Consider the following 18309-nt stretch of genomic DNA (forward strand, 5'->3'; position numbering starts at 1 on the left):
CTACTGACGTTGCATTTTTTTTTCTCTTTATTATTTTTTTTTTTTGCCTGACCTACACAGCTCATGCGATTAGGAGGTGCACTTTTACAGAGGTTAGTGGCCCTTTCAAATAGTCGCTTTCTTCATGAGCTCCGACGATCCACGGAAGAGACACCGCAGATCTTCAAGACGTCTCTTGAGGACTTCCTGCTTCGACAGCTTCTCTGAGAACGTCATGTCCGACAGCTCTGCCTTTCGTTTCTGGAGCTCCAGTATGTTCTCCTCGATAGAGTCCTATATACCGCACACAATGGCGCAAGGCATTGTTAGTTGATTGCCCCTTCTCTCGCTCTTCGTTCTCTTTCCTTTTCTTCTTTCTAACCTTGATAATAAACCGAATAACGTCCACTGGTTTTGTCTGTCCAAGTCGATGGATTCGGTCAATGGCTTGGCTCTCCACTGCCGGGTTCCTATTGTTGTAGTGTCGAAAGACGACCTATCAGTGTCCGTCCTTCGAAAACTAATATGAAGAAGCGTTGCTGGCAGTAGTATTACCAGTGAGGATCCATCAGATAGACACGCTGTGCAGACGTCAGGTTCAACCCAACTCCACCGGCCTTCAGACTAATGAGGATGACGCTCACATCCGGCTTGTCTTTGAAATCCGTCAGGGCCGTGGTGCGATCGCTTCGTTGCATGGTTCCGTCCAGACGAGTAAATTTGATCTTGTTTTCTCGAAGGCCATCCTAGATGTTAGCATTCAGAAAACGAGAAAGTATTAGCTCCCGACATATGTCTATGCATACCATAATTGATGTCCTTCAGATGGTCAATAGGGAAGATACAAAATGGTACAAACCTCGATCAGATCGAGCATGCTCGTCCACTGTGAGAAGATCACACTCTTTGTATGGGCCTCGCCTGTCTTTTTCGACACCTCAGTTGCTTGAACCAGGTCCTCCATAAGAGCTTTGACCTTAGTACTATGGATCAAGGCGCCATTCTCGTCCCTGCGGGTGTGGACATGGTCGCCACCAGATCCGATCGCTGTTTGCCGGTCCTCAGGTTCCTCTTGGATTTGGATCAAATCAACTGGACGAAGAATCGAGGAGCACTGTGGACAAGCAAAATCGATCTGAAGCCCAGGTGCAACACTGACGTCCGCATTCGATTTTTGGATTAGCATGAACGTCAAAGGATTTAGCTTCTTGATGCAGTCTGGACAAAAGATGTGCTCGCATCGGGTAACAATCGGCGTCAGTGTTGACGAGTTGAAACAGTGGTTGCACTGATCATTGCCAGAGTCTTGTAAGAGCGTCAGAGTTTCGGTCGCCTTGGCGAGGCTGAATTCGTCAGACGCATCCAAGTCATCACCCAAGTTCTTGATGAGGGCGTAGTGAGCGCAGATCTGACGAAGCTTCAGGATAGCCTGGAGGATATGAGCATAGCTTTTCATAATTTTGTTTTCCTGCACGATCTGGTCCACAGTCTGCTTGGCACGGGACTCCATGCGATGGTACAGTTGACGCTCGTTCAAGCTGAGCTCAAGGACACGCTTGTGATCAGTTCTTGCGGGAAGGGCCAAGAGTGGTTGGCCGTCAACCATCTGGGACTTTGTGCGACGAAGAGTAATCACCTTCATAAGCGTCTGCAATCTGGTGATGCCAATAGGGTTAGCGGCCTTGATGGGCTTTGAGATATAATGGGTCCACTGCACTTTCTCATCAAACGGGTGCATGCGAAGAAATTTGACCAATGCATACAAGTCATCGAGCTGGATATTTACACGAGGGATGTCAGTGTCAGTCGTGGAACACGGATCGAACAATTGAACCAAACACATCAGGTCCCCTGGATACAATTCTTACCTTGTTTTGAACCGGAGTTCCTGTCAAGCACCATCGTCGTTCAGCGGTGAGCGCAGACGCAGCCTTGCTTTGCACAGTGTTAGCCTCCTTAATGATATGTGCTTCGTCCAAAACGACTCTAAACCAATCCACATGCTGCAGGACGCTTGGGTATTTGGATAGTCCAGTCTGAGAGTCGCGTGCCTTCGTTTCCTTTGAGTACTCAGTTCCCAAGAGGTTATATGTCGTGATGACCACATCATGCTTGGCTAGAAAGGATGGATCAGCTACGCGCTGCCCCCCATGATAGACGTAAACGTTCAAGGCGTCCCTGTGGACATGGTTGTCAAACTGCTCTTCCCAATTCTGGACCGTCGATAGCGGACAAATGATCAGCGTGGCATGGGATTTTATCCGCGGGATACCGGGTCGAGTTTGAGGTGGTGCTGAGCCTGACGGTAATACAGAGGCGCTGGTTGAGGGTGTATGGGCCATTCCTGTGGTGTATGGTTCAGCTGCGTTGGATCCGAGACGCCCATACATCCCCCTGTCAAGCGTGGCAGCGATCAACGACATGACGGTGATTGTTTTGCCGAGACCCATCTATGGTGCATCGCGCGTAATGTGTTTAGTCTATGTTATACCGTCTGGTGAAAAGCAAGTATGCGCGAAGCTGCAAAGTGGGTTCGGATGTACTTACATCGTCTGCCAATATGCCTCCTCGCATGCTCGTCGGTTTCGAACTCGATTCCTGATTAGTCACTACATTCAGATAAACTGGATGTCCGTGAGGAGGATGCCGTACCCGCCAGAGAGACGTCAGCTTGTTCTTTTCATTGTCGATGTAGTCCTCTTGTTTTTCACGCTCCAGCAAGAAGTAGAGCGCCTGCTTTTGATGCCTATATAACGGCGTGGACATGCACGGGGCAGGATTTACAAGTGGAAGATCCGTAGCGCTCCGAAGACCCTTGAACACGCCGTCGATCTGGTTCTTGATTTCCTCGGCAGACCGTACACCTGATCCTCCACCGTATCCAGCATAACCGTGCAGTTTGGATGATGGCCCATTCGCATAGGATGCCGGTGGTGTGGTAACCCCTCGCCAAATATCATACGGCGACAACCGTTCTCCGGGCGCTGGCAGAAGTGGATTCGAGTACCGTGTCCGGTGATCAAATTCAATAGGATCCTCAAGTCTGACCTTTCCATGAAGTGCTTCAGCCACTTTCATTTGGTGCTCCTGAGGTCCGTATAAGATGATGTTGACAGGCACACTGACGTTCTAGTTTTAGATGTTGAAATCAGAAACAGTGTTAAAATGGCTTTTGAAGCCGATCGTATATAGCGAGATATAATGAGCATCGTTGTTAGCTGCAGGCGCTTACATTATGTCTCCGCTGGCGGGGGACATGGGCCTCCCACCATATCATTTTGGCATCCACAAGGGGAACCAGTGTGTCCGTCAATTCCGAAACAACATAGCCATACTGGCGGAGATCCATCACAGGAATAAGAGTAGAAAAAATAAGGGGAATGGAAGGGCGAGAGAAGTTCGTGTCAGTATTGCCGGCATTACATGTTATCAGCAGACAAGTGAAATACAGCGTTGGCGTGATGATACTTACAAGACCCAATTCGTGCTCCACTGCCAAACTGGCCTTGCTCGCAGTGGTGGTGCGCTTGATAGTGACGGGATCTGACTTGCCTTCTTCATACTCAAGTTGCCTGGGATAAAGGGTGACGATTAGAGACTGGATCATACCAAAGCAAAGGTGGCGCGCGATCCCCATGTCGGCTCCTTCTCGACCTCCTCCCTGTTTTTCTGCGTTTGTCTGGGTGATGGTGAGAGTTCGAGGTGAATTGACGAGGTTATGCTGCTGTCGCTGTGCTGTGGGCTGAATTTTAGATTCAGTGCCACGCGAAATTGGTGGCGTTGGCAGACCCGGGGCTACTGCATGAATGCCGACAATACGAGCAGGGCCCCTGGAAGGAACTGAGTGCTCCTGTTGGGGTTTAAAGCCAGCGTTGATTAGATGGGTGTTGTTATCGATTGAATCTGTGCCTGAATTGAGCTTTGTGCGCTTGGGTTGGCGGTCATTATGGCCCTCGGGTATGATGTCCTCGTCAGTCGTGGTTTCTACCGGCCGAGCATGCTTCGAAGACAACGGTGGCGAACAATCGAGGGCAGCAACAAGGCGCTGCTTCGGGTCAGAGATACTGGCGTTGTGGTGATGCTGGTGGTATGGGCTGTCTGCGAAGGCTCTGTTCCTGCCACCGATCTGGTGAAGGAAGACCGAGGAGGTCATGTTCATGGACTGGGCCAGCGTCGTTGCTGAGGAGTCGTAGGTGTGGCGGTTTTCGGACATGTCCCTGGATATAGTCATCGGCTCTTTGGTTCTATTGCAGTCGCTGTATACTCCTTTGGAGAAGATGTGTTTCTGGAAAGGCTGTGTTTCTTGTCAGGCGATCCAATTGGGGGCGCTGCGTTGGATGTGTGCAGTGTAGGTATATGAATTGAAGGCTGAAAAGTGAAAATGAAAGTTGGGCGGAAAGGGACGAGGAGGGCGAGCGTAGACTGTCACACACATATAGGCACACGACGTCAAGACATGGAAAAGGGAGGAATGGGAGGAATGGGAGGAATGCAGAGGACGGCAATGAAGCGGTGGAGATGGGTGGAGGAAGAAGATAGGTAAAGGCACGGGAAGCAGGGGAAATAGAGCGAGGGCTCCTTCGACTTCTGCCTCGCGCTTCGTCTTCAACCAACCGCTGTCTCTTTCCTACGAAGATGGTTTTTTTTTTTATTTTCCTCTTCTTGGATAGCTTCATGTGACCCTCAGCGTGATCTACTGGAGCGCCCATTGGATGTGCCAATAAAAAGGGGGGTTGTAATAAAAGAGAGGGGGGAGGAAGGTCTCCATGCAGGAGCTAAGAGCACTTTTTTAACGCTGCAGAACGAGATCATCATGGTCAAGGTATGGACAGGCCATGGTCCATACCTTGGACACATGGTGAACATGTGTGATGACATAGCCCATCTGTAGCTTCGCAGGTCCAACTCCACGATCTCACTGGCTCCAATTGCTTGGTCACTAAAAAAACGCGTTTCCTGATTCTACGAGTCTATAACCAACCCACACATCGAGTCTTCTCCCAACCACGGCAGGCGCCATTGAATGTTTTCTACAATCTTTTTGAGCATTGATATGTAGTCGGCACACCTCTTATTGAATAAAGTCCTCACTCCCAGGACAACGTTGAGCAAAACGCTTGAAGAAAAAACCGAGACGTGCGTTGTTTGCAAACGTAGAACAACGCTACACAATCAAACCTGTTTGACTAGGAGAAGTGTGATGTATCTGAACATCCCAACAGGAAAGCCATGTGGGAGAAAGTCTTGCATCAGGGGGTTTTGCTGTCCATTGTGTCCATGCGACGTGTCCCACAAGGGCAGAGGATATTGCAAAGCAGGGTGGGCCGATGATTTCAGTGTCAACACTAACATCGACTTTCGAATGAATCCTTCATATCAGCTTTACATGATCGGCTTCCAACAGACGACTAGGCAGACGCTCTTCCTCTAAATTGGAGCGTGTTTGTGCCTGCCAACGCAATGGAAATGAGCAAAAGTAGGACCTGCCAAGTCGGTTTATCTGCAGCTGCTTATGCCAGACTTATCACCAAGATATCCGTTGCTTACTCACTGGGGGTATGTCACACCTTTATTCCACTTAGGGTTTGTCGTGCTGCTACCCATTGCGTTCATTTTGCCATTGCCAGAGTGCCTGCGACAGCCTGATGGCTGTGTAGTCTTGACAAGGACAGGGGAGTCCTGGCTCAAAAATAACGTCGTTGTAATAAGTGTATCGAAGGATAGTTGCGCTTTTTCGTTTTCGGGCCGAGATGCGTATTGAAATGGCTACTCGGGCGATGAAAAAGAAAAAAGGAGACCATGGCGCGAGTGGCAGGTCATCCAGCCCTAGTGCAAGTGAGCTGTTGGAAATAATACTAGAATCTGCCTCTTTTTCTTTCTCTCTCTTTCCTCTCTTCCATCACACTCTCACCATCCAATCCAACACCCCTTCACCTTCATCACTTCCTTCGCTCCATCGCCTCATTCATTGCCATCACTTTCCATCACTCCTCCTCCCCCTCTCCCATACTCCACTTGACCTGGACATCCTCTTCATCGTCATCGTCATCCCTCATCCTCATCCTCATCCTCATCCTCATCCTCTACCCTCTTCTCCCCCTTCTCTGGTGCGTGTCTGATTGCTCTCCTCTCCTCTTACGCTCCTATGATGCTCGCTCAACAGCTTCCTAATACTTATCCACGGCTCTCTCTCTCTTTTTCTCTCCTCCTTCTATATTGGCCTCCATAATAGAATCCCCACCTAATTGCTCCTGTTCATCAACTCAGCAGACGGCCGAGAGCGAGAGCGATCGAAAGAGAAAAGGGAAAGACGGGTAGCAAAGTGTGAAAAGCGATCCCTTCCCTTTCTTTGCGATCAAGCCTCAAAAGGCAAATAGCGCAACCGGACCATCGACCATCGACTGGAATCAGAGCAACCAAAAGGACCAGGAGCAACCAAAGGAACAAGAGGAATCAGCGCCAACCAGAACCAACCATAGTCCAGACATGACCCTGACCATCCGACTTGAATAAACCGCCATATTCTCAGTCCTATCTCATATTCCAACTCGTTCTTCAACCTCCCTCAACATGATATCCAGTCCACAGCCTCAACACCAGCGACCACGGCTGCCTGGGTCTGTCTCCGGTGGCAGCACCGGCAACGGCGCAAGCAACGGCAGTTCAGGGACTCTGACTGGTCTGGGCAGTATGTCTTCTATACCATCGGCAGTCGGCAATGGCCCCGTTCCATTCTATAATATTCACCAGCCCTCTGCCCGGTCGCCTCTCAGCCAAGAGACGACTCCTTTCGGACTCTTTCGCCACAAGAATCTTTCCACATCCGCACTGCCGTCCACACAAAGCCCGTCGTCGGCCTCGTCTTCGAATCTTGTATTAGCACCTGTCACCACGGCTTCCACCATGTCTTTCTCGCCCAATTCTTCATACACCAACCTTATCGACACCAACAACTCGGGACCAAAGAGCGTTGACCCGACATCACGTCCGACTGCGAATTATTCGCCTTCGACACCAGTCTTGCCACCACTTCCGCCGCTCGCCAAATTGAACACTGCCTCCAGTCCAAAGACCAGCGGGCGGCCGCTTTCTTTTCAGTATGTAACCCAATACTACGCATGGTGGGACTACATCGCACGCGACCACGACGAGCTATCCTTCAAAAAGGGCGACATTTTACTAGTCATTCGGGAGTTTGACGACCTGTGGTGCTTGGGCTCGGTCATGCGGCCCGATAAGAGGACAAGCGCGCGCCATGGCTTCTTCCCATTGCAGTATTGTTCGTTGGAGAGTCAGTGCTATATTCCATCGGCAAAAGTCACTGCGCGTTCAGGAGCTATTCCAGGAACCGAGTCCGGTGGTCGATTGAGTATCGTGCACCCCTACATCGCCACTGCCCAGGATGAGCTAACACTTCGACCAGGGAACCAAGTGCGGCTGATACATGTTTTCGAAGATGGATGGATTCTGGGCGAGCAAATCGATCATGCGGGGGCTGTGTTGGCTGTCGGTGTCTTTCCGGCGGCAGTCGCGAGGCCTGTCACGGCCTCGATCTTGGAATCTGTATCCGCAGGAGCTGGAACGCTTGCAGGAGCTGCCGCAATGTCATCACCGTCAAAGCAGAGACATGTCGGGTCCCCACTCGTACCGCCACAGGACATCGGACTAACCAAAGCGCCGCGACAACGGGAAGAAAGCAACAGTAGCAACGCGAGCACATTCAATACCCTGTACAGTCAACAAAACTCGAGCACGCACATGCTACAGTACTCTGTGAACAATGGGAGTGTTGGCAGTTCCAACAGTTCAGCCTCCACTATCAAACTTCCAGGATCACCTACCTCATCACCGTTTATTCCTGGGCAACAGAATCATCGAGCGTCGCCGCCAATCATACCAGTAAGGTCGCCCCTCCCGGGCGTGGAGACGTTACGTGCAGGAACACAATCCAATCGGGCTAGCGTCCAATCCACGGCTAGTTCAAACGATGGCAAGCGGGGCGGAAACAGCACTGGTGCAGCCATTGTTACAGAGGAGCAAGTCATTCGGGCATTGCAGGAGCGACCGGCGCAGGATGCAGTCCTTCAGCTTTATTTGGCCCAGCGCGGCGACCCCAACATTGTGGACGCAAACGGAAACTCTCTGCTGCATCTAGCCATTATCGCGCACTCTCAGGCCAGTCTCGTCTTCCTCCTAAACGCGCCTGATATTCGACTCGAGCATGGATCGCCAATAAGTCCGCTCTATACGGCCGTTCGTTTCCGCTCATGGAAGGCAGCGCAACAACTTTTGATTCAAGGAGCAGACCCCAACGTGCATGACGAACGAGGTGTCTCTGTCCTCCATGTTGTTTTACTCTTTATGACGAAAGGAGACACACTGGCGGAGGAAGTTGTCCACCTATTGTGCGAGAACAAGGCGGATGTCAACTGCACCGCCAACGACAAGAAAATTATTCCTCTGCTGATTGCAGTAGAGCGCGAGCTCTGGGCTGAGGTGGAGATTCTAATGGCGTATGGAGCGAATCCGTATCTGATCTGGGGCCGAGATAGGCGCCAGAGCATCGGGCTAGGACAAGGAGATGGCGCGATTTCAAACGGAATACTGACTACGGGATACTTCAATGATCCATTGTGGGAAGCCGTGAACGACGACAAGGTCCATCTTGTGAGACTTTTGCTCAAGTTTTTCTACGCTCCCACCAGCTTCGCACCAGCGGCAACATCTTCCTCGCCCTCACCGTCACCCTCATCAACACAGTCTTCCCAGTCGTTTTTTGGGCCTCAGCACTCTTTCTTGCATCACTCCTCCGCCTCATCGTACACGACCAACAATGGCAGTAGCGGCAATGTCAACATTCCGAATTTGCCCCATGGAGGATCTATCCCGATGCCATTCGCAGGAAACGGGGTTGGGGGCCACGGAACACCGCCATCAATGCCTTCACCATCCTCTGCACAGTCCTCTCCAGGATCAGCGGTCCTTGCAGGCTATATGAGCCATCGCACCAACGCTGCCGATAGCGTGGGGTCTCCCAAGCTGACGGCGATTCAGGGCGGAAGCGGCCATGTCGGCTCGTTTACGAACGCGAGCGCCAACGCCAACATGGGCGCGAATCCAGCGTACGTGATTACGCCCAAGGTGTTGCTTCAAGCACTGACCCTCGCCAAAGATCTGGGGCACCACGATTGCCTGCAGGTTCTTTCCCGGCCGGAGGTGACAATGAAGGAAGGGACGCTCTATGGAACAGGCAGCTACGGATACAATCAGCTCCAAGGTTTCGGCCATGGTGGATCTAACTATGGTGGACATGGGCACGGTGCAAATGGAGGAGCAGGCGGTGGTCATGGTGGTGGCAAAGAGCACCGCAACCTGATTCAGAAGTTGACGAGTCTCTTCAAGTGATCAACAAGTCTCTTCCTCATTGACAAGGATCTATGACAATATGAGACTTATGGTTCATAGCTGGTCCCCGTTCCAGCTCTTTGCGTATGGATCGTTGCACATATGTCCAGCGAACGTTTCTTAATCTGATATACCTCTTCACCGTTTTCCCACTCTATTATTTCCTTAGTTTAATGCACTCTTCTTTTTTTTTTTACTCTTGTGCCTTCTTATCGTTAATTTACCAGCGTGTGCTTCCTTGTCATCAAAGCCGCGTAGAAACATTTGTATTTGTAGCTCCCTTCCTCCCTTCTCTCCATTAAAATAATGTCAGAACATGAACTGTTCTTTAAAACATGAAGTTTATTATGTATGAAATGATGAGCATAAAGAAAAAAAAAAAGAACTATGCCCACTGATTGTGTTCCGTAGGCGGCGAAGTTTCCTGTTCCATCTCGGTCTCGCTTTCGTCATCATCGCTCGCATGGCGATTGCCGCGGTACTGGTCAAGTGGTGTGCCAGCCCGAGTAATCTGATAGGAGAGTAGATGGGAGTGTGTATGGCTGCCTTGCTTGTGAGCGATCGTCTCGTCCAGATCCTCGTCCCCAATTGAGAATATAATGTCCTGATCGTGCCTGGCAAGGGTATCCATTGGTAGATGTGAATGACTGCTGTTATCGGGAGCAGCGGTTTTTGCTCGAGCAGGGTCCACTATACGCATATGGGATGACTGAGATTGAGCAGCGTGCATGGTGTACACCTCGACCTGGACCGTGCACTCCTTGATCCCATATCGTGTCCTGATCATCCGCCGCGCACTCGCAACGATCGATGCCGCCCTCCTTAAATCTCGAACCTCCGGCTGCAAGTATACTGTGGCGGCTAGAGCAACTCGTCCGATCGTCAGAGACCAGATACGCAACGACTTGACCTCAAGAATTCCTGGAATATCGCAAATCGCCTCCCGAACCTCCTCAGAATCGATGCCCCGCGGAACGCTCTCCATCAATATTGAGATGGAACGCCTGAATACACCGATTGTGGTGGCAATGACCAGGATCGAGAATACGAACGTGCAGACTGGATCCAAGTAGGTCAATGATGGAAAGAACGTAATCACCAGCGAGGATATCAGTACGCCAATGGACGACAGCAGGTCGCCAAGGACGTGGAGTGTCGCAGCTGTGATATTGAGACTGACGTGGTGATGATGATGGTGGTCGTGTCCAGAGTGACCATGCTGGTGATCGTGGCTGTGGTCGTGTTCCTGGGAAGGAACCGTCTTATGTGTCGTACCATCCAGAGCGAGATCGTGGTCATCCTCGCTCTGCAGCGGTACATGATCCTGGTGTGTCGCATGGCTATGTCCATGTCCATGTCCATGTCCATGTTCATGATCATCCCCGTGGTGATGGTGGTGACCGCCAAGGACAAACATTAGACTAAATGCATTGATAATTTGGACCGCGGTATGTTAGCATGGTCATTACAAAAAGGTGCATCCATAGAGCGAAATTTGAAATACTTACAGGATATTGACAAAGACTCCCAGGGCTGCAACGACCGACATAGTTTTGCCATCGATATCAACCGGATACCTCACTCGATCGTACGCCTCCACTACGAGCATCAGAGTTAGGCCCCAGATCAAAAAGATGGAAAAAAGTGCTCCAAGCACCTCGGCGCGGTGGTATCCAAATGTATGTGTCGCGGTTGAGGAGCGCTGGGACAGATAGATTGCTGCCAGCGAGATGATAAAGGATGTAATGTCTATATTCACAGTGAAAAGATGGTCAGCCTTTCAGACAAATTTCGGTGGGTATATGGAAACCCCTCGTATTCTCATCCATGCTAGAAATAACATGAATATAGTTCTTTATACCTGTAAGTAGGTGAAAGGAATCGCTCAGCAATGCTAATGAATCTGACCACAGCCCGCCTAAAAGCTCGATAACGAAAAACGTTCCACAGAGTCCGATTGCAATCTTGAGTCGCTTTTTGTCCCTTTCCGACTCCTTCTGTGTCTCCAGCAACATAGGCTCATCCTCTCCATCATCCGAGAAAGAAGGGGGTTGGTCATGACTGTGATCGTGTCCGCACTCGCTGGATATTGATAGCCGCTTTGCCGAGTCCTTATGAGGATGATGATGATGACGGTGCTCTGGGTCCTCTGGTCCTGATAGTGATGTCGATATCGAGTCGTGCACTGTTGATCCCGATAGTTTTGATGACTTTACGATCTCGTCCTGTTGCTGCTTGTGTCGTTGGTGTTGCTTCTGTTTAGAGGAACCGGTGGGGAGATCATCGTCGCGATCCACCAGCGGCAACAGTGGCTCGTCGTCCTCATGGGCCGCGGCATGGCTCACCATGATATTTGGTCGACTCGACTTGGCTCGACAAGGCTTAGTAAGCTCAGGGTCTTGGTGTGATCTATTCACAGTATGCAGGGCTTCTTGAGGGCGTGAGCAGGAAAAGACTGGAGGTGCTAAGTCCTTTTGTTCTGGTTCAGTCGATAAAGAGAGAGGGGGAAGAAGGGAGAGATGTGGAAAACAAAGAAGTGAATGGGGAATGGAATAAAGAGAGGGGCGATGATGATGCAAGGGGGTGCAGGATCAAAGAAGATCAGAGGATACTCGAACTGTTAGTACGGAGAGGGGTGTTCTGCAGCCTTCAACCTCTTGTACATGTTGTACCACTGGACTGAGCTCTCAACAACAATCTCGTTCAAAAATAGCATAGAAACTATTAATGCTCTTTTTTTCGGTGGACTGGGCTGATGGAGCTTACTGCTTTGTTTCTGCTGCTGGCGCTGTTATTGTTGCTATTGTCGTTGATATCACTCTCGCTAAAATCGAGCAGACGCGTTATGTGCATGTTCCTATCTATGTGTCCACACAGTACGCGTTCTCTATGCTGCAGCAATAGTACAAAAAACACGAAAACGGGCCTCGTATGCTAAGAGGAGGGTGGGAGCGATCCGGTAAGGGCCTCACCCACAAATCTGCAGACATATGCCGCGGCAATGGACCATTGTGCTCTGCCAAGGAGCATCCGCCTCCAGCGCTCCAAGCATTCCTTTGCTGTCGTGCATCTGTGTTTGTGTTTGTACGGTCGCTAACTTCGGCACGTCGGTACATGCTGTCCTACGATGCATTTTAGCTGTTTAGGAAAATGAAGCTAGGATCATCTCAATCAATCCCAAGGCTATGGTAATATTTTAATCTTCCCCCGCATGCGCGTCGAATCTCTATCGCTGCACGGAGATATTAGGAATTCCTCACGTCGTCCATCAACCAACGTGAAAAGATTCTCGATCGTCCTTGGGTCCAGATTTCTTCCGATAATGGTTCTCGGTGGCAAAATCAAATGTAGACGGACAAACGGCTCCTGACAGACCATATCCCCAGGAGCCAGGATTCATTGACCGACCAGTCTCTGGGACCATCTGTCTTCAGTCTGCCTTTCCCCATGAGCTGGTATTATCATTTTTTCCCTTGGCTTTACTCTCTCTGTTCTTGTCCTTTGCCCACGTCTTCAACTTCCGCATAAATACAGACAAAAGGCGACGTACGTACCATGTCAGACTACTATGACTCCTGGTCCGCTAACAAGAAGAAAAAGAATCTAGTTCGTTCTCACACTGCGGCATCCTCGGGCAATCGGCTTAGCCCACAGCATCAGGAGCAGCCCTCTCGTACCTCAATTAACGCACCTTCAGACAACCCTGCCTCACCGAGAGTCCACCTGCCGTGTACATCGTCTATACTTCAGTCAGTCCTCTCACCCAGATTACCCTACTACACTTCCGACCCCCCTGAAACCCCGTCTCACAAAGCACAGAGCAACACCAAGGGTTCATCAACTGCCAAACAACGACCAACAAGTGTATGGGGATTTTCCAAAGCCCTCTTCGACTCATCATCATCAACACATCAAAGTGACACTTCCTACGATACTGACTACGACGATGTTGATCAGGGTGACGACGACGATGACAATGATCGTGACGATGAAGGTGACGAGGGTGAGGATATACATGGTTGCCGGATAGGTCCACCTGGGAGCCACACCGATGGTCTCCCTCGGTTACCGGCAGCCGTTGGATTCGGCCATCAACATGATATGTCCAACCAAAGAAGCTCCTTCCATTGGGTAGACCTTCGGCCGAAATTAGTCCATATCCAGGAGCAAAACGACCACAATGATGGTGTCGAACAACTCTATAGTCGCAGGGATCCCTTCTCTTTAAATACTGGGCACCGAAATGGTGGGACGTGGTCGCCGTCATCACTTCCTGGCACTTCTCCATCGTCAGACGACCTCTGTTCAACCTCAAGCTTCAGTGCAAGGACATGTCCTCAGCCTATCACTCGGAACGCCGCCACAACAGAGCGATGGAGACCGCGCCCGTGGTCCCAAGTTATCTGGGAATCCCCGCCCATGAGCGGTTCCTCACAGCCTCAGCTTCAGCACTCCCTTACATTGGATATCTGCTCAAAAAACACCTATCCTGCTTTGACAGAAGATCTATTTACGCCGCGTTCAGCAGCAGAGAAGGAGCGGTCTCTCAGCAAAAGCGTCAAGATCAATATTGACGGCAATATCACCAGCGCAACCACACACACGATTACAAGAGCAATAGGCGGTGCAGCTAAGGATGGCAGTTCTGTGGTCAACCAACTACACACAAGCGCTGGTAGACGCGAGTTGAGTAATAGCAGGAAGCATGCAAGCAGGATGTCGCTCGGATCAGGATTCTATGCCTCTATCGAGCCCGTTTCTCTTTCTGCTGCAACGCCATCAATACCCAAGGGGCGGCAGCAGCTTGTCAGGCTACCAGCACGGCCACTATCCGTGTTCATCCCCTCCAATGCCCACTCATACTCCAGTGCAGGCAATGGCGGAAATGCTCTACAGGGAGGGCAGTATGGTAGCACACGTCAGGGAATGATATTCCAGCCTTTGGTAACAGATATATCCAAGCGTCGTCGGCACAAAAGTCAGCTGTTGGGGATGGGGGATGGTGCCTCGCTCGGCGTACCGACACCGTGGCTGCAGATGGCACCGATGAGTGTGCGGGACAGCGCAAAGACGTTTCACGGCATTGGATCTTCGCCAGCTGCTCTAGTTCCTACGTTAAAAAAAGGTGGTTCTCTGGAAGACGCGCTTGAAGCATCAACGACATCACCTCCGGCAGCTACTGGATCAGATTCCGCCTTCAGTACCACCCAGCAACAGGATCGCCAACAGCAGCAACAACAACAACAACAACAACAACAACAACAACAACAGCAACAGCAGCAGCATGAGCAACAAACGCAAGCAGAAGATATAACGCCAAAGCACACATGGTTATCGCGAGCTCATCCTCTCCTAGAAGATACTCCAAGGCTGCAAAGTCGATTTCAGGTGCAACCAAATCCCCACCCATTGTCTACACAAGGCCTTCGATCCACTCATGCTACCCCTCGATTTTTGCCGGCGCTGATTGAGAATACCTCGTCCTTTCTCTTCAAGAGGTCGCTTGAATCCACATCAGCCTTGCCGACAAATGTAAGGACGTCAGAGTCGACAGAGTCTGGATCGCCGTTTTCGTCTCCCTCGATATCTTCTCGGCGCACCTCCTCCAACTCGCCTACAACGCAGCATTCTCACCTGCATTCACAACGACACCATTCATATCAGCATTCTCCTCTACAGACGCGCAAAACCTTGTCCACTAGCGCGACCCCTTCGAAATCACATCGCATCTTGACAACATCCCTATGGTCGGGAAGGCCGCTGGCAGCGCGCGCAAGTAACAGCGATACCGGCAATAACGACATCAATGACCATAAACCCAATAGCAACAACTGCAACAACGGCTCTCGGAACTCTGTGCTTTTTGGTGTAAGCAAAATTTCGTCCTGGAAACGGAGCTCATCGGTCCTCTTTCCGTTCTCGCTGGTCTCGTATGAATCTGGAGGGCTGCTTGGCGAGATCAAAAACACAAGTACGACCGTCTGCACAAATGCCCCCTCGCCTGTAGTGGCGCCAGGAACACCTCTGCCGCCGGGCGTGGTTGTTTCGACGGGTGTTCCCACTCCACCGTCGTCGTCGTCGTCGTCGTCGTCGGCGACACCGGTCATGTCAACAGCGGGAGGCACGAGCACGGCCACTTCTGCGGCAGCAGGCCTTTGCAGACCCTTCCATTCATACTCAGGCACAGATTCATTCACGAGTGAGCCAAACCAGGCTACGGCCATTGGCAACATACCTTTGGGACAGCTCGACAGCTTTAACGAAATCCTGGTTTCGACAACAGCGAGTCGATACTGCAGCAGCATTTTAAGTAAATCTCCTTCTGTGGATCGTCAATGCTGCTTTGACAGTTGTAATTCTGCTCGGTCAACTGGATCAAATGACTCTTCTGAAGAGGAGGCAGACCTTGAAGGGTCGACAGAGGAGCAAATCGTGGCGAGCGTTAACGGGTCGATCGTGATCCAAAAGAGCCACGTCGCTGTGTACGAGATTAATCCAAGGTGGGGATCCAGGTTTATGATGTTCCTGTCGGCCGCGGGCGGAACCTTATGCGCGGTCAGCGGCGGTCTTTGCGCAGAGCATCATTGCAAGGAGCTGCAGCTTTGTCAGGATGACTATCATGGCCATGGGGATTGGTGTGGCCCGTCTGGTGCGTGTACATTTTGTTTCAGTTCCTTTTGTTCAATGTGCTATGCTGATTGCAATGTTGCCCATTTTGGCCGTCCATATCGTTTACTTTATCTGATAACTATGAATGTTTTTTTTTTCATTAGGAGTAGAGGGTGCGCCATACATGCTGACCATGGGCCTGTCCATGTGCATTTTTGGCATCTACGCCTTGGTTCATCTTCGCTCGCCTATCTCGCGCTTAGTCGGTTACAGCGGTAAGGATGAATCCAAAAGATCTTTTGCTTGTTCCTTTTTTTTTCTTTTTACTCGGTTCTGGCTGACCTAACATCTCTATGCAATTTCCTCCGCATTCGCGTTCACATTCGCAGAAATCGACCAGTTTCTTTGATATCAAGACCGACTGAACCGTGTAATAAAAACGCATCCTGTCAAGCTCCATAGCATTTATGTAAATTGGTAATCGATTCCTTTTATTATACGATACTCGCACCCTTTTTGTTGTTTCCTGACCAAAGAAGCCGAATGTGTTGCCATTGGCTATGAACAAAAAAGAGAAAAAAAAATCCTTCTATGTTTCTTGCTTCTCGTTCTATCTGTCCATGCGGCGAGTGTTTATGCAATCTCCTCGGGCTTTCCGACCTTTCTCCAGCCCTGGACTCTCTTCTCCCTGAGACTGGTCATATAGAGGTCGACAAGATGCTTGCAGTTCTGGTAGTGGTTGACGCCCTCAGCACGGTAGCACTTCTTCAGCTCCTTCTGGACGATGCGACCCTCCATTGCCTTGATCCAAGACTCACGAACGGCGAGGGCGCGGGAACGGAGAACAGCTAAATGATGACAAAATGAAGCGGTGGCAAAATGAGATTGAAGATAGTGTGAGAAGGGTAGATATGAAGCAATTGAACGAGCGATTAAGTCCTGATAGGATGTGGAAGGAAATGAGGTCTGCATAAGAAATGACGAAAACGCCGTGTGTTTTGAGCGGAAGTGGTGCGGTGCGCGTTGTTATATTCAAGGACAGAGTCCTTAAGCCTGGGATGCAAACACAATATGCAGCGTGTATCGATGCCGAGTATTAGGTCGCTACATATTTAATACTGTCCACAAGCGTCTCCTTGAAGCGCATAGTCTAGGTCGTATCCTGGATGCGTTGTTGTCTGTCGGCTGTAGCTGAGTGTAATACCCGGACCGGAACAGATCAGTGAATAGGATCCTTACCGGCCTTGTCATTGGGATCGACTTCAGAGAGAGGAGCAACGTCGTCGAATTTGCGGTGGGTGGGGTACTCCCAGCTGTCAGCAGTGGTGGTTTCCATGACGAGATGTATTTGATGTGATTGAGTGGAGAGATTGCTTGGATTCGGACGGATGAATGGCCGAAGGGAGAGAGCGAGTGTCCGGCTGTGGCTTCGTCGCTTCATACCTCAAGGCGGACACGTACAAGCGAAATTGTACGTGCAGTCTGAATATCCAGGTGTGAAGCTGCCACTGGAGGTCTATCCTTCGTTGTTCAGCATTTTCACGTCCGCCTCTCACATCCAACAACCACCATGGTACGGCCGCGCATAATCAGGGACATGTTCTAATGGGACGCATAATACAGAGATACAGCACTCATCCGATTATAGACAGTAAACAGGATCGTACCAGGGACGAAAACTGTGCTCGAGCATCAACCAGAACTAACCACCTCACATCTGTCTGGGACGCGATCGGTTCTTTTTTTTTTAGGCCAGTGGACAGGATAAACTTGTGGGTGCGTCCCTCTTGACGTTCAGTACCGTCGTTTTTGTCTACTATACATTGTGGGCCATTGTCATGGTAATGTTGACCGGCGAAGTTGTCGATTCAGCCAAGGTAGATGCGACAGATGACCATGGAACTGAGGTTTTTATTTCTCTTATTTTAGCCCTTTGTCGACGAGACCTATTTCCTTCATGCTTATTTCCCTCCCCGCGAGTACGCAATCCGCATCCCATGTGTACTTCTGGTCTTTGGCCTGACCGTTATCCTGACGTTCTTGGCCATGATCATGATCAAGAGCAAGAAGAAGGTCGAGAAGAAGGCAGCCTAAGATGAGACAGGAAGCAGCATATGACCCATCAGCGCCCACCACCATATTGCAGCATGTTTTGCTGGGAATGAAGACAACTAGGGATTCAGGAACAGAGCAAGGAACAAGTCCATCGTGTCGTAGTTTCATCGCCGCGTATTTGTACACCTACAAACAGCAATCGAATAAATAATCACACCGCATTCAACGCCATTTGACATAGATACTCATGGAATGGCTACT

At 50.4% G+C, this 18309-nt stretch overlaps 6 protein-coding genes across 6 annotated transcripts; 2 read left to right on the plus strand and 4 right to left on the minus strand.

The window, feature by feature from the left end:
* Positions 1-5: 5 nt before the first annotated feature.
* BC939DRAFT_464765 (SNF2 family N-terminal domain-containing protein) lies at positions 6-4584 on the minus strand. The gene is made up of 8 exons (XM_051557418.1): positions 3452-4584; positions 3212-3313; positions 2527-3108; positions 1848-2429; positions 839-1753; positions 535-725; positions 362-449; positions 6-273 (listed from the first exon to the last, which is right to left on the minus strand). The coding sequence occupies exons 1-8, from the start codon at positions 4208-4210 to the stop codon at positions 106-108; spliced, it is 3387 nt and encodes a 1128-aa protein (XP_051407860.1). The 5' UTR covers positions 4211-4584; the 3' UTR covers positions 6-105.
* A 1965-nt stretch (positions 4585-6549) lies between these two features.
* Positions 6550-9384, plus strand: BC939DRAFT_480862 (uncharacterized protein; the record flags this gene model as incomplete). Its single annotated transcript, XM_051558973.1, has 1 exon — positions 6550-9384. The coding sequence occupies one exon, from the start codon at positions 6550-6552 to the stop codon at positions 9382-9384; it is 2835 nt and encodes a 944-aa protein (XP_051407861.1).
* Positions 9385-9710: 326 nt separating this feature from the next.
* On the minus strand, positions 9711-12164 carry BC939DRAFT_314185 (cation efflux family-domain-containing protein). Its single transcript, XM_051551481.1, has 3 exons — positions 11246-12164; positions 10893-11133; positions 9711-10805 (listed from the first exon to the last, which is right to left on the minus strand). Exons 1-3 carry the CDS (start codon positions 11730-11732, stop codon positions 9770-9772), a joined length of 1764 nt encoding a protein of 587 aa, XP_051407862.1. The 5' UTR covers positions 11733-12164; the 3' UTR covers positions 9711-9769.
* Positions 12165-14581: 2417 nt separating this feature from the next.
* On the minus strand, positions 14582-15689 carry BC939DRAFT_480865 (uncharacterized protein; the record flags this gene model as incomplete). The annotated part of the gene is made up of 5 exons (XM_051558974.1): positions 14582-14797; positions 14862-14998; positions 15019-15082; positions 15174-15598; positions 15620-15689. 5 exons carry the CDS (start codon positions 15687-15689, stop codon positions 14582-14584), a joined length of 912 nt encoding a protein of 303 aa, XP_051407863.1.
* A 774-nt stretch (positions 15690-16463) lies between these two features.
* Positions 16464-17541, minus strand: BC939DRAFT_464772 (uncharacterized protein). Its single transcript, XM_051557419.1, has 2 exons — positions 17233-17541; positions 16464-16841 (listed from the first exon to the last, which is right to left on the minus strand). Exons 1-2 carry the CDS (start codon positions 17432-17434, stop codon positions 16627-16629), a joined length of 417 nt encoding a protein of 138 aa, XP_051407864.1. The 5' UTR covers positions 17435-17541; the 3' UTR covers positions 16464-16626.
* On the plus strand, positions 17524-18309 carry BC939DRAFT_464774 (dolichyl-phosphate mannosyltransferase 2 regulatory subunit). The gene is made up of 3 exons (XM_051557420.1): positions 17524-17566; positions 17745-17834; positions 17923-18309. Exons 1-3 carry the CDS (start codon positions 17564-17566, stop codon positions 18085-18087), a joined length of 258 nt encoding a protein of 85 aa, XP_051407865.1. The 5' UTR covers positions 17524-17563; the 3' UTR covers positions 18088-18309.

Source organism: Gamsiella multidivaricata, assembly GCF_025024155.1.
Source record: "Gamsiella multidivaricata strain RSA 2152 chromosome Unknown BC939scaffold_85, whole genome shotgun sequence".
NCBI classification, from domain to species: Eukaryota; Fungi; Mortierellomycota; class Mortierellomycetes; order Mortierellales; family Mortierellaceae; genus Gamsiella; species Gamsiella multidivaricata.

Bases quoted from the DNA above. Each gene is read 5' to 3' on its own strand.
- BC939DRAFT_464765 (XM_051557418.1), bottom strand. From the start codon at position 4,210: ATGACTATATCCAGGGACATGTCCGAAAACCGCCACACCTACGACTCC. The intron at 3,109-3,211 runs GTAAGCGCCTGC...ATCTAAAACTAG, and splicing joins CCCGCCAGCGGAGACATAAT to AACGTCAGTGTGCCTGTCAA. The intron at 1,754-1,847 runs GTAAGAATTGTA...GTAAATATCCAG, and splicing joins GAACTCCGGTTCAAAACAAG to CTCGATGACTTGTATGCATT.
- BC939DRAFT_314185 (XM_051551481.1), bottom strand. From the start codon at position 11,732: ATGGTGAGCCATGCCGCGGCCCATGAGGACGACGAGCCACTGTTGCCG. The intron at 11,134-11,245 runs GTATAAAGAACT...CTGTGAATATAG, and splicing joins TTCCTTTCACCTACTTACAG to ACATTACATCCTTTATCATC. The intron at 10,806-10,892 runs GTAAGTATTTCA...CAATGCATTTAG, and splicing joins GGAGTCTTTGTCAATATCCT to TCTAATGTTTGTCCTTGGCG.
- BC939DRAFT_464772 (XM_051557419.1), bottom strand. From the start codon at position 17,434: ATGAAGCGACGAAGCCACAGCCGGACACTCGCTCTCTCCCTTCGGCCA. The intron at 16,842-17,232 runs GTAAGGATCCTA...GTCATCATTTAG, and splicing joins CGATCCCAATGACAAGGCCG to CTGTTCTCCGTTCCCGCGCC.
- BC939DRAFT_464774 (XM_051557420.1), top strand. The intron at 17,835-17,922 runs GTAATGTTGACC...CTCTTATTTTAG, and splicing joins CATTGTGGGCCATTGTCATG to CCCTTTGTCGACGAGACCTA.